The 15,106-nt window shown below is 38.8% G+C and overlaps 1 protein-coding gene across 1 annotated transcript in view; it reads right to left on the reverse strand.

Annotated features, from left to right (window-relative positions):
• Ctnna3 (catenin alpha 3) overlaps positions 1-15,106 on the reverse strand; it is a 1,402,587-nt gene that overhangs the window by 424,919 nt on the left and 962,562 nt on the right. The window contains exon 11 of the mRNA XM_045137244.1: positions 6,365-6,521. Within this exon, the coding sequence (XP_044993179.1) occupies positions 6,365-6,521 (157 nt within the window). The remainder of the gene's footprint in view (positions 1-6,364; positions 6,522-15,106) is intronic.

Genomic DNA, 15,106 nt, shown 5'->3' on the forward strand with positions numbered 1-15,106 from the left:
TATCTTTAGAATGGAGCTGCCAGAATCTTCCCAAATGATTCTCCTACTTTCACAGTATTTTTGAAGGCTCAAAATATGTAGGAAATTTATTACATCATTGCATAATTATTACATTACAATATTATGTTTCCTAAGTCAGCAGGGTGTTATTTGGAAGAGCACATTTTGCAATAAGAAAACAGACTTATCAGTTCTAATCAATAAGTGGATAACTCTGCTTGAAAATCCTCTGAGCTACTTTGGTGGTTTCCCCCATTCCTTGTGTGCTTCTGCTGTCCTGTGACCTCGCTATTACAGTTCTCTTGCAAGCTATCTCTTCCGCTATCTTATACTAATTTGTTCAATCTGCAGTATCTTTCATAGGGGTTAGCACTTACTGTTTGGTAATCAATATTTAATGAGTGAAAGAGTAAGAGAAAGATTGTATCTTCACAAAGTCACACATTTGGTCAGTTCTCAGTGATCGTGGAGTTGTTCTTAGGGCCACAGGCACTCCTCTCCCATCGCTGCTTGTAGATCACAATGAGTCGTGTATTCCATATGTAATGCAAAAGGCAGATGCATTCACTAGGTCCTCTTTGAAATTTTCATCTCAAGCACAGATCTTGAGTGTTATATTTTTCCTACATGTATAAGTCCTATCATGGGAATTTAGGCATTAGGGCAGCTAATTATACAGAGTTTATCAAAATTCTTCTGAGGCCTGGGGAGGCACAGTGATTAAAGGCACTTGCTTACAAAGCTTGATGGCTACAAACCGACAAAGTGGCACATGCATCTGGAGTTCACCTGTAGTGCCAAGAGGTACTGGCATGCCCATTCCCTTTCTCTTTCCCTCTCTCTCTCTCTCTCTCTCTCTCTCTCTCTCTCTCTTTCTCTATTCTTTCAAATAAATAAAAATATTTTACAAAACTCATGCCATCCCTTCCCCTCTTTATAAATAGAACAGACCCTGGTGTGCTGGAAGAGTCTTCAGAAATGTCTCCTTCTGGAATATACATATTCCAGGAAGGCAAAAGCATAGAGTGAATATTGTGAGGAACAAGTCCTGTTGTCAGCAATGAAACAGAATTGGGGAAAAATTCATTTGGAAAACTTCAACCAAGAAGACACTAACATTATTCTGGGGACTCAAACCTGAGTCTTTTGGCTTTGCAATCAAGTGCCTTTAACCACTAAGCCATCTCTCCAGTCGAGTATGAGATGATTTTAAACTCATTAGTGATATTTCTATATTTAGGACTGCAATGGACAAACAAAAACCACTTGTTATTACAATTCCAGCATTTCAACACGTATAGTTTATACAGGATAAATTATATCTAAAATGCAACTATAAGTGAACATTTTGGCACATATGATTACTACTTAAACTAAAATGAAATAAAAGTTTAGAGTCAAAGAATTTTCTCACTAGATTTTAATTTTTAATTTATGATGTGGGCATTTGACGTTCTAAGAATAAACGACTTTATACAACTAATATGGGAGAGCATGGGTAACTTTTCCAAAGCTACTTTTTAGCATTCTGCCAAAAAGTAAAAAGAATCCAGGTATGGTGGCATATGTTTTTAATCCCAGCATTTGGGAGGTTGAGGTAGGAGGATCCTGTGAGTTTGAGGACACCCTGAGACTACAGACAGCATTTCTGATCAGCCTGGGGTCCAGAGAGACCCCACCTTGAAAAAACATTTTAAAGAATTAAATAGTAACATTTACTATTGAAAAGAAATCTCAGGAAAGAGTGAAGTCTTTAAAAAAAACTGTAAAAATAGTTGTAAGTCTCTAGGTTATTCATAATTCAAATCCTCTGTGAACTAATTTGTCAGATGGTCTGTCTGGCAAAAAAAAAAAATGAATTAAGGTCTGAATACAAACAACATTTTTACTGTTAAAGATCAGCCTCAAAGAATAGATGTGAAATTCTTCATAGTTGAACACAGCAGTAACTTCTAAGAAATCTGCAATCCCCCCTTACCCACACACGAGCTTCCAGGTGGTAACAATTTGCATCATAACTTCATGAAAAATGATTAGTTATGGGTAAACCCTATGTATCTTTTGCTTACTCTGAGCCTTTGTAATCGTGGTATCTATCCAAGTACAAAAATGACGCATAAGAGCAGCTAGATTCTTCCTCATTTATTTCATTGAGAGTATTCTATGGGAACAGATGTTGAAAATGAAGTTGCAAGAAGAATCACTGGAATCCAGTCTAAACTAATACATTTCAAGTTGACAGAAACCCAACATAGAAGACATTCAGTGTTTGTGGAAAACATTATTTGGACCAAATTGGTTGCCTTTGCAGTCATTTCCTCTTCTCAGACAAAAAAAAAAAAAAAAAAAAAAAAAACAAAAAAAAAAAAAAACTCTTATTTTGCTTGTATGTAAGTGACTTGTCATAATGGTTGAAGATGAGGGCTCTAAACCCTGGAGTTTACTAGAAGATGTCTATTTCAACTCACCAGAGCACCTTCTATGCATTGCTAAGACATCTCCATACTTGCCTCAGTGGGAGTAAGTGGGCCACAGAAATCCACAAATACTACACATTTGGACGACTACTCCACTTGCTCTCAGTCTTGAACCATTCCAGCATTCTAAAACCATCATGGAAATTGGACTCCATTTTCCATTGATTGGTCCAGATATGGATTAAGAACCATGTTCTGACCAGTAAGAAGTAAGAAAAACTCTGATGGAAACCATCTGAGAAAGATTTTTCTCCTCCATAAATTAAACTTGCAGATCCAATGGTGGTGTTGTATAATGTTAATTCTCTCCAACACAACTGTAAGCACAGGACAACAGAATCTGGGGATGCCAACTGGAACATCCCAAACCAGGACAGTGTCATCAATCCACCCTGGATGTGGGGAGTTTGGGGTGTGCTGGCTGCAAAGCACTTAAAAACAATAATGGAATACATCTTGTACTGATAATTCTAAGTAATGTTAGTGATTTGGTACCATTGCCCATGTATCCGGACTGGTAGGGCTAATGGACATAAAACCAACTATGTCAAATAACTAGTTATATGATTATAAAAGTTTTCACATATGAAAATTTTATTAATTTTCTTTGTTGTTTTTGTTTTGTTTGTTTCTCAGTTGATTTTTTTTTGAGGCATACTCGCTATTTACCCCAGACTAGCCTCTAACTCATATCTTTCTGCCTCACTCACTGTTATTGACAATCCAGAATTATATGCATAAGCCACCAACCTGATTTTAAGAAACTTTCATGAGAGTTTCCTCTTATTCTTGAATATAGTGACACAGTCCCAGCTTTAGGAGGCTGAAGCAAAAGGATATTTTTAATACTGCTCTCCTAACTCACCCAATCACAGAAAGATTATCACCATGTGGTCTCATTCATCTATAGCTCCTAATCTGAATCTACCCAAGATGCCAAAATACCTAACAAGTATTTTGAGGACCAGACAATAGGGTGGGTAGAAGGGAAGGGAGAGTAAGGGTGGGTATGGGGGACACAAAACTGGACCCAAATGATAATGGTACCATAAAATTCTACATGCAAAAAGACAGACCAAATGGTTGAACCTTCACCAGGCCCTTAAAGGGAATACCTGAATCACAAGGCCCTGGAGAGGGTATGATGAAGACTGACCTTAATCTTCTCCTATTTCTTTTTTTTTTTTCTTCTCTCTCTCTCTCTCCCTCTTCTCTCTATCTCTTTTATATTACTTATCTTTTTCTTCCTTCTATTCTTGGGTGCTGACCTCTACCTCCTACTACTAGCATGTGACTATCATCCAAATAAGCTCTTGATCAGAGAGAACTACAAGATTTCCCAAAAGAAGACAGATTTCTGTCAGAGTACTTGATGGTTCCCCAAAGATTAGTGGTAAGACCCTACTGCTGAAGACTCCATATTCTGTTGGTACAAAACATGGAGTGACATAGCTGGAAGAGAATCAGTCCCCAGACAGTTAGCTCATCTAGTGCCAGAAGGTGCTACATGAGCGACTGGGGTAAAGTGACCAATATCTGTCCAAGCAACTCATGGTCCAAACTACTCAGCATCAAATAACCTGATGTGATGCTCACACAAGTACAATAGCAGGGCATAGCCATGGCGGTAAACCAACTGCTCTTGAATTGGCTAACTGATATGCTCAGTGGAATGGAACCCATAGCTGGAGCTATGAATCATGTCAGAACCATATCCAAAAGGAGCCCGCTCTCCATTACCAAGCTCCCACCAATTATGGGCTACAAAAGCGCCTACACATATTAAATTTTCTCTAAAATAACAATGGCTAACCCATTTATATGACACTAACTTCACTCTCCATTGGGAAATTTGCTTTTCTTTTTCAGATGGATGCAGATTCTAAGGAGAAAATGAGCCCATCACACCTCAAAAGGGCCCCATTTGAAACTAAGAATAATTGGGGAAATGAGTAAGAGTGATGCTTTCTTGGTGAACCTGGTACCAGCTCAAGAGTGAAGGAGATAGACACAGAGAACACTCAACTCTTATCAAACCAGATATCCAGAGATTCGGAAGCTCCCAAGACTTCATCACTGAAGCAGACCTAAAATGAACTCAACATGGTTCAGGGAAATTTTCAGAAGAGGGGCAGAAAGAATGTCAGAGCCACTTGTTGGGTCAAGATACACAGAGACATTTCCTCCTCCACATAACTGAAGGATAACCCCACAATGCATGAGCCATATTCCCCAATGAGCAGGGTCTTAGCAGAGGGGAGAGGACAGGGAGGAGGCTAAGGATGGTACCAACTTGACTGTATACACTGTGTACATAACTAATAAAAAATATATAGTGCTTTCCTAAGTTGTCTTGCATTGCAATAGTGTGAATAATTCCCTCTTGCTTACTACCCAAAAGAAGAAGAATAGGATAGCATTTAACAGTAAAATTGTGAACAAACAGCCCAGCATAAGAAATTGATTCAATTTACAATGCAAATCTATTTTGAGATAACTAATAGGCAAAATTAGAAGTTACATAGCATGGTGTATAACTAAAATTAATGAGATGTTAACAGAAAGAGATGATATTAATGATACTAATGATATTAATTAATTAATGATATTAATTAATTAATGATATCGATGAGTACTTGAGGAATCTATAAGATGCAGAAATATTCAGGCAAATACTGTGTAAAAAGGTTAATTATTTACAAATGCATATATGATATGGCACAAAAAAATTGAAGACATAAATATCCATATAGAAAAATGGAAAATGGAATAAAAATCATATATCAAATGTTAGTTATCAGTAGTGAAATCAGGGGTTATTCATATTTTCATATATATATATAATTTACAAGCTATTAGCTCAATAAAGAAATTTAAATATAATTACCATACTTTTTTATAATTAATGCAACATTAAAATACATTAAATTTCTGGAATAACTGTACTGGATGCAACAGTATTCATATACAATAATGCTGAACTCAAGAGATGTGATGGAAATCCAACAGAAATCTTTCAAAGAAATATTGGATATGCACAAGAATTTGTGTTTTATTCAAAAAAATAAAATTATCATATTCTAAGAAAATCCCTACTTATAAGTGAAGAGAAGTAAAAGAAAAGAGGATATGATGTGGTTCATTGTAAGGAGAGTATCCTATTAAGGTAATGAGATGGATTGGGAAATAGGTAGCTATTTGCTCTGACAACAGTGGAAAACAAAGCCTGAGTCATGCTTCTGGGAGTACGGCTGTCTGAGAGCGTTTGCTGCCCTGTGGGATCCCATTGTAACCTGTGTGAGAGAAGCATCTGGGCTTCACATGGAGTCTGGAGCCCATCTGCTACTGGCACAGTTAAATGTTTAGCCTTGTTTCTTTGAATCTTGAGATCAGCACTATCAGATACCCATCCTGGGAGCCAATTACTATGGTGCATCTCAAATCAACGAAATGTTTTCCAATCTAGGTGTATGTGTGTACATATTTTTTCCACGAGCAGAAAACAACTTTTGTTGGGAAGCAAATGTAGGAAAATGAAGAGCTATCAAAATGTATCCCAGGGTGGGGTTTTAGTCAAACAGGTTTATTAAAGGCTGGGAAGGTATAAGACTGCTACCTCCTATTTTCCATGATATTTTCCCCTGTGAATATGAAAACTTTTCAATACACAGTGAGAGGTGTGGAATGGTAGAGATTGAAGAGCACCCGTTGCATCATCCCACAGAAGACCAACAACTGCACCTTAAGTGTTACTTATTGTACAGTCTGCTTCCAAAAAGCCCATCTTTGAAAGACTCCTTCATGTTGAAAAAAAAGAACTATACTCAGAGACCCTGTTCCAAACTGCAACAACAGCAAGTGCATAAATTAAATGATAACAAACTCACCAGAGACAGCAAGGAAGTCATCAATGCGTGTGATATCGTCCACAGCTTCTGTGAGAACATGGATGGAATTCTCCCACGTGCGCTTATACATCTCCATGGTGTTTTTGACCATCTGACTTTTGGGCCTTGCCGCCAAAGCAAGCGCAGCACTAATAATCTGTAAAAATGTAGAATGCTTACATAGAGACATCTTTTGTAAAACACTGTGTTTGTTGAAATAGCATGCTACAGATAGCGTGTTTCTTCTTAAGATTAGGTATATTCTTCTTTAACAACTAGGCAAATGGTAAAAGTCTAATTTCCTTTTGCTTTTGACAATAATTCATTACTGGCTTTGGCAATAACTTAACTAATATAAAACTATTTATCACATGTCATGTCATTGTGAATGGACTAGAAGAGTTTCAAAGATAATGGGTGTCCACAATTAGGAAGCTTATGTATTACTCAATAGGAAGGACCATATATAACTATACTTCAATTCAGTGTACAATATAGAAATACCATAAGAACAAAAACAGTCTCTAAAGAGTAGAGAGATCAACATAAATGCCAAGGAAAGCTTCAGAAAAAAAAAAAAAAAGCAGTAATTTTAACTGGACATTTGGATTCCCTTAGGCAATGAAGTGAATGTTCCCTACTAGAGCTTTGACGCATTTGAAAGCTTGAAAGTATTTCATTTATGCATTAATTCAGTCTGTATTTCAAGTACATGTCTTTATGTATCAAGCACTCCTGCTAGTTTTAGGATAATGGTAAAAAAAGTTTTAACCTTAATGGAGTTAGTATTACATTTAGGCAATAAAGAAATGTAAAGTGCAAAAAATAAAATAAATAAAATAAAAAGTAAAATAAAAAATAAAATAAAATAAAAAGGCAGACATGGTGGTGCACACCTTTAAACCTAGCACTTGGGAGGCTGTGGTAGGAGGACTGCTGTGAGTTTGAGGTCAGCCTGAAACTACAGAGTGAGTTCCAGGGATGCCTGGGCTAGTGTGAAACCCTACCTCGAAAAACCAAAAACAAACAAACAAACAAATCCATTCAGAGAAATTAGAGAATTAATAGGTAAAATAAGTAAAAGTTATGGTCTGTGAGATAGTCAGGAATGCTAAGAAGAAAAAAATAATGCAAAAATAATCAGAAAAATATCAAGGGCAGAGGTTTACAACTTTAGGAAGGCCTTGCATGGACGCAGACATTTGAATGAAGTCCTCGCTGGAGAGGACGTGGGGATCAGAGAAATCATAAAGTCCAAGAGAAGACAAAGAGGACAAATACATATAAGCACAGCACGTCACCATCAAGAACCCCGGGGGACAAAGGACTGCGCCAGACTGTGACTTCCTTGGAAGAATCTCAAGAGTTGTGTTGACGTCTGAACAATTTGCTCAGAACTACACTTCAGAGAAATTAATTTCTCAGCAAACTTAGGAGGTGACCGCAAGAAGTTATTGGAGTGAGAAGGAGCCTGAACTGTGAGTGGTAGAGGTAATGAAGAGGCACCCACGAGACTCAGAACGAATTAAAGAAGGATGAAGACAGGTCAGAGATGACTGCAGAAATGCCAGGCAGCCATTACCAAGACTGGAAAACAAAGCTTAGAGATGTGGAAGTGAACCTCCAACAGTGTGATGATGATTTATAAAACAGCACGCCTCATGCCATTTCCACATATAAAACGCAAGTATCGATTGTACTAGAAGTAAAAAGTCGGATGGATACATACAAGAGTGGGTAGGACTCTCGGAGTGGTGGAAATCCAAGTTCTTTTGCTTTGCTTTGTCTTTTGGGGGGTGAGTTTGTCAGGTTACCTATAGTGAATATATCTTATTTGTATCCTGAGAATAAATGATGTTATTCTTCTCAGAAAGATGAATAATACAGTTTTATTTTAAATGTGAATTGGTGAGGATGATTGCAGTATCATTAAAATCATTAAAATGATTGAGGACACTTTACAGGGTCAGAAAGTTAGAAAGTCCGTGAGAATTAAAGAGGACAGATTTGATGAAGGGTTTTTAGTGCCAAGTATCCTACTACACATGTTAACTTTGAAGCCACTTGTTTTTGTTTTCAATACAAAACATAAAGTAGCCAGGCAGGGCGGCACACACCTTAAATCCCAGCACTCAGGAGGCTGAGATCGAGATTGGAGGGACTGCACTTAGTTCAAAGCCACCCTGAGACGACATAGTAAATTCCAAGCCAGCCTGGACTAGAGGGAACCCCTACCTTGAAGATAAAAAAAAAAAAAAATGGAACATAAAAAAACCCACAAAGTGTAACACCAGATGTGCAACTGGAATTCATTTTTTAGTCATTTGTTTTCTATTCAATTTTTTATATATTGGAAAAAAAAAAAGATATTTTGTGGTAAAGTCTGTCAGATTCTGTCATGAACACTAGGAACATCACAATGGAAAACTTGCCACACCTATTTCCTTCTTAACACAGCCCATAATCTCACAGGGAAATTAGCCCAAATGCCTCAGCTGCGGAAAGTACTAATGGTTCAGGGTTCCCATTGGCTCGCTTGGATGCCTCAGCTCTCAGTCTAACTGAAACCATCCTTTCCCTCAGGGGTGAGCTGGAGGAGGAGTGTTTGTTCACTCTCTAACCCTGCTCATTTCTGAAACCCATTAGAACAAGTGAGTTTATGAAGCTGGCCTGTGGCACTAGAAAAATGATTGAGTGAAGTTTTAAATAAACATTCAACATCTAAAAAAGAACCGCTATGGGTAAGTGCCATGATAAATGTGACGTGAGAGACATTGCAAAGGCACCTGGACTTATGGGAGGGGTATGTGTCAAGCCAGGCAGGGTGGCGCTCGTCTTTAATCCCAGCACTAAGGAGGCAGAGGTAGGAGGATCGCCATGAGTTCAAGGCCACCCTGAAGCTACATAGTGAATTCCAGGTCAGCCTGAGCTAGAATGAGACCCTACCTCAAAAACCAAAAAAAAAAAAAAAACAAAAACCAAAAAAAAAAAAAAAACAAAATAAAATGTGCCTTCAAGGATGGAAATCTGGAATAAAATGTAGGGTCTACTAGAAAAAGTGGTGATTTTTTTTTTTAAACAACAATCTAAGCCAATAACTGGCTGCAATGATTGAAACTCACTATCCACCAGAGGCTGTTAGCAGAGGGAAAGGCTATAGTACAGATGAGAGAGAATCAAAAGACAATATGAACAGGACAGAGCAGACCTTTGAAAAGTACCAGTGCTTAAGAGGAAAAGGCCAGGTTGAGGTGATGAAGGTGATGGAAGTAAGACTGGGGAGAAGGTTGGAATTGAAGCTCTTTTAAAGAGTCACGAGACAGCAATGCTTTCAGATGGCCAGGAGTAAGAGAGTCAGGAGTAATGAGAACGTAAAAAATAGAGAGTAAAATAAATGCACTTTGTGGGGCTGGTGATAGGGCTCAGTTGGTAGAGTGCCTTTCTGGCATGCAGGAAGCCCTGGTTTGGTCCCCAATAAACTAAGCTTGCTGGCATACATCTGGAGTCACAGTGCCGAGGAAGTAGAGGTAGGAGGATGAGGAGATTAAGGGCACTCTGGGCTACATGGATATTTCAAGGCTAGCCTGCTACTCTTGAGACCAAGTCTCAAAACTGAACAAACAAATCTTTTAAATTCAGGAAAAAAAAAATGGGAATGCTTGTCTTTATAGAATGTGGACAGAAGATTCTGATTTTACCATGTATAACCACTAAAATAAAAAGATATGCTTTTCCATCCAGCAGCCCAAAGACTCCATCTTACTTAAGTGTCTCTATTCCAACTGATTATTGGAAGCAAGGCAAGGCTGAAATTAGTTGCTTAAAATATTATGTTGATATTCTTTTCTTTTCTCGTTTGTGATAGAGGAACACATTAAATTTTAAAGAAACACACACAAACTTTGAAAATAAGCACAGCACAGTACCCTTTGATTTCAGTTTTGGAGTTTTATAAACCTATTTGCTTACAATGTACCTTTGTGTGCACAGCAAACACAATGGTCTCTGGTGCTTCATTGCTCTGGAAATTGGACAACTATGTACACATGTGGCGGTGCTGAAATTACACCTCCACAGTAAGGCCCATGTTTAAAGCGCTGTGAAGAGGCCACAGTGGAATATGGAGTCATGGATATGTGACAGGGTATATTTTGTAAGAGCATTTTCAGTTCAGCTGCAGTTCTAATTTATCTGATTCAACACTGCACTCTATGAGAAAGCTTTATCCTGCTCAATTTATCTGATATTTAGCTTAAATCTAAAAACAGACACAATTCAGAAGATGTACAAACACTCGTCAAGGCCTAAGGCATGTTTTTCCTAATGTCACATTTCTGGCATTTTAGCTATATACACTTACACTGGTACAATAAATAAATAAATAAATAAATGGCCACTCTAGCCAGGCATGGTGGCATACACCTTTAATCAGGAGACAGAGGTAGGAGGATTTCCATGAGTTCCAAGCCAACCTGACAGTACATGGTAAATTCCAGGTCAGGGCTAGAGCAAGACCCTACCTCGAAAATAAATAAATAAATTAAATTAAATAACCATTCTTAAATCCTTTTCACATACAACTAAAGGTTGTTAAATAAATTACTTTGTTTCCTGAAACATTTTTCTACCTTGGATTATGTTTGTGAGGAGTCTGTATCAGAATTTTTCTGGACTCTACCGATTGCCTGTTTAGTGAGTTAGTTTATCCAGCACCTGAAATGAGGACTTGTTTTATTTTGACAGGACTGCTCTGTTTCCAACTTCCAATTTGCATTAGTCAACTTCTCACTGCTGGGACAAAATGCCTGATAAAAATCCGTTTAAAGGAGAAAGGATTTTTTTTTTTTTCTGTTTATTGTTCCAGTTTACAGTCTGTCATGGTAAGGAGGGCATGGTGGACGGAGCCCGAGGCAGGTGGTCACATTCAGCCCAATGTGAGGAAGCAGAGTGTGAGGAATGATGCTCAGCCTGCTCTTCCTGCCTTCTTTCTCTCTCACTTCCTACTCCCTCCCTCCCTCCCTCCCTCCCTCTCTCCCTCCCTCCCTCCCTCCCCCTTTTGTTTTAACACAATCAGCAACACCAGCACTCAATGTGAAGGTGGGCATTCCACCTCAATCTAATCCAGAACTCTGCACAGGCACACAAAGAGAGTAACCTAATCTCAGTAATTGCTCACAGACAAGTCTAGATTCTAGGTCAGGTGAAGTTGACCGTCATTATAAACCATCACGGAAGTACAGTTTGCTACAGACCATTCTTCTCACTAAAACACTATTTGTTGCATAGCATGCATGTTTATAGTGTGTTTGTGTATATGTGTGTGGGCTAACATGGGTGTGTAAGCCAGAAGTCAACATTTGCCTCAGTATTTCTCTACCTTATTGCATCATACCATGCTGAGCTTTTATATAATGTTGAGCATTTAAATTCAAGGCCCTATGCCTGTGAGACAAGCAAATTATGTCTGAGCCATATCTCTGGCCCCCATTAAACATATTTTTATTTTTATTTTTTTTTTAGGGAGACAAAGAGAATTGGTGTGCCAGGGCCTTAGCCACTGCAATCAAACTCCAGATGCTTATGCCACCTAGTGGGCATGTGAGACCTTGTGCTTGCCTCACCTTTGGGCATCTGGCTTCCATGGGATCTGGAGAGTCAAACTTGACACATTTTCTAATGCAGAAATGATCATACCTCTCCTGATTGCTTAAAACTTTGGATAATATCTTGGCTCATTGAGGATGCAGTCAAAATTCCCTTACACTTACAAATCTGCTCGCCTGGTCCTTTACCTACAGGCCACTATGTTTAGTAAGTCACTTCATTACAGTGAATGCCCAGCTATAACTTGTATCTTGAAAGTTCCACTTACTAATGAATATGTGTTAATGCTTTAATCCTATTCCTTCCCCTTCTCCAGTTCCCCTGGTTATTAAAAAAAAAAAAAATGTCTTTGTATCTAAAAACTCAAGGTAGGGCTGTGGAGATGGCTCAGCAGGTGTGAGCACATGCTATGTAAGCATGATGACCTGAGTTTGCTCTCTAATACCCACATGAAAATCAGGTGTGACCATGCATGATCGTAAGGCCAAATCTGAGTGGGGACAGAGACAGAACAATAATGGGGTTTTACTGGCCAGTCTTTGTGACCAACAAAACAGCATCTTCTCCTTCTGAGAGAGAGACTCAGTCCATGTTAAGGAAATAATAGAGATACAGAGGAGTACACCTGACAGCCTGCTCATCTCTGCCCACGTACAGATGGGGTGTGAACATCTATACACACATGTGCGTACGCTGTGTAAACAGAACACACACAAACACATGCACCACCACCATAACACACACACACACACACACACACAAACACACACCAAAAATAACTCCAAGCAATGTCATCACTCACTGTGAAGTTTAGCTCACTCCATATGTTCAGCCATCGAAATTACCACCTTCTTTTTGCTTTAAAATAACTTTTTCCATGTAAGTAAATAATAGTTATCCTATGGCATAATTTAATACATTCTTCTCTGGGAACTTCTTCATGAGAGACAGAGAGAGAGAGAGAGAGAGAGAGAGAGAGAGATAAAGAGACCACCCACAAAATCTGAACTAATGGGAGCTGATATTAATTAGAGCAGGCTAATGCTGAAAGGCGGAAGAACCTGGGAGTGCAGTGAAACCACAGAGTGCACAGTAAAATAAGTCGCTGGATGACAAGAGCAGGTGGAGCAAATATGCAGTTCAAAAGGCCACTTCTTGACATATACCCTAAAGACACCACTTTACAACAGAGATTTTTACTTAGCCATCATGGCTGCCACGTTCACAATAGCTCAGAGCTGGAACCAGCTCAGATCTCCATCATGTGATGAATGGATAACGAAGACATGGGGCATATGCAACAGTGGAATTCTATTCAGCGGTAAGGAGAAATGAAATAATTAAATTTACAAGTAAATGGATAGAGTTAGAGAAAAGAATCATTCTAAGTGAGGCTATGCAGGTGTAGAAAGACAAATGCTGCATGTACTCTCTCATCTGCAGTTCCTAGTTGGGCTCAATAACAGAAGAATTCAAACAGCAGTCAGCCCTAGGGATGTGGGCATAAAACTGGATTGAGATTAGTAGAGAGAAGCAATGCACAGAGAGGAGAGAAGTTACCTGAAAAGTTATGGGAGAGAAGAATGTGGGTTGGAAAAGGCATGGAGGCCAGGGGTTGGGATGGTGGGGATGGAACTACACAAAGGTTAAGACATGAAGGAGGTCCATAGACCCCTTGTTCTGGCTAGCATCCTATATGATATAACTACCAAAAAACGGGAAAGGCAGTAGTGTCTGTATAGAAGATGAAGAAAGTTTAACTTTATAAAAATGGGATTCTGGCCAGAAAAAAAAATAAGAAATAAAAAAAAGAAAAAAAAACCCTGCAAACTCTATGCGATTTAGATTCTACACAGTCTGTCTCAATATCACTATTGCATTTTTCAAAAGATTTTGGGCTAAAGAGAAAGCTTAGCAGTTAAGGCAATTCTCTGGGAAGCCCAAGAACCCATGGTTGACTCTTCAGATCCCACATAAGCCAGATGCACAAGGTGTCACAAACATGCAAGGTTGCATATGCAGACAAAGTGGCACACGTGTCTGGAGTTCAAGAGGCCCTGGCGTTCTCTCCCACAGGCGTGCTCCAGCTATCACTCTCTCTCATAAAAACAAAAAGGCAAGTCTGTTGGGCTTGCCTCAAAAAAAAAAAAAAAAAAGCTACCTGTCTTCTGAAATGAATAATGAGAATGGATTTTACCTCCAATATTTCATGTAAATGCTGTCGTGATAACACGATGTTGACTCGGCTTCCTTGAAAAGAGCTGTACCAGATAGAGGAGACGTTTGTTCAAAAACAATGTTCTGCAATATTTACTTCTTTGCAGTGATAACTCCTCCTGCTCCCTCCCATTTATGAGACACTGGTTTTCTTACAAATATTTTTATTCTATTTTAGGAATGTGGTTGGAAATTAAAGAGCACTGGTCTTCTTGTAAGAGACAGTGGTACTGGTGTGCTGGGCATGAGTTGTTCCTACTCTATATTCCTGAACCCTTCATTCACTGAATACGCTCATCCCCACATCCCCCATTTATGATGAGACAAAGGAGACATAAGGAGAAGTGAGATTGACCTAAAGCTATAGAAATCAAAAGGCTCATTCTAGGGCTGGAGAGGTGGCCTAAAGCGCTTGCCTGTGAAGCCTAAGGACCCCGGTTCGAGGCTCAGTTCCCCAGGTCCCACGTTAGCCAGATGCACAAAGGGGGCGCACGCGTCTGGAGTTCGTTTGCAGAGGCTGGAAGCCCTGGCGCGCCCATTCTCTCTCTCTCCCTCTATCTGTCTTTCTGTCTGTGTCTGTCGCTCTCAAATAAATTAAAAAAAAAAAAAGGCTCATTCTAGAGTTGTGCTTTGCCTCACACCGATTTTATGCATAAAATAATCAGATTAACTCCTTCTGGGTTAGTTTTCCCAGAATGTAGTGTATATGTGTTTGGTTGGAAGATGGGTGGGCTAATTGAATTAGCAGATCTTTCTTAGGTCCCTCCAGCTGTTATCACTTATTTAAATACTATCATCTTATATATACATATCTTTTGAAAAAATTTCTGCAAAAAACAATTACTTAGAAAATTGAAATAAATCTATGTAATTTAATTTTTTCCAGAGACATTTCAATACTGGCATTGGAGCAAATAATCT

The sequence above is a fragment of the Jaculus jaculus genome, chromosome 18, assembly GCF_020740685.1.
Source record: "Jaculus jaculus isolate mJacJac1 chromosome 18, mJacJac1.mat.Y.cur, whole genome shotgun sequence".
Classification (NCBI taxonomy): Eukaryota; Metazoa; Chordata; class Mammalia; order Rodentia; family Dipodidae; genus Jaculus; species Jaculus jaculus.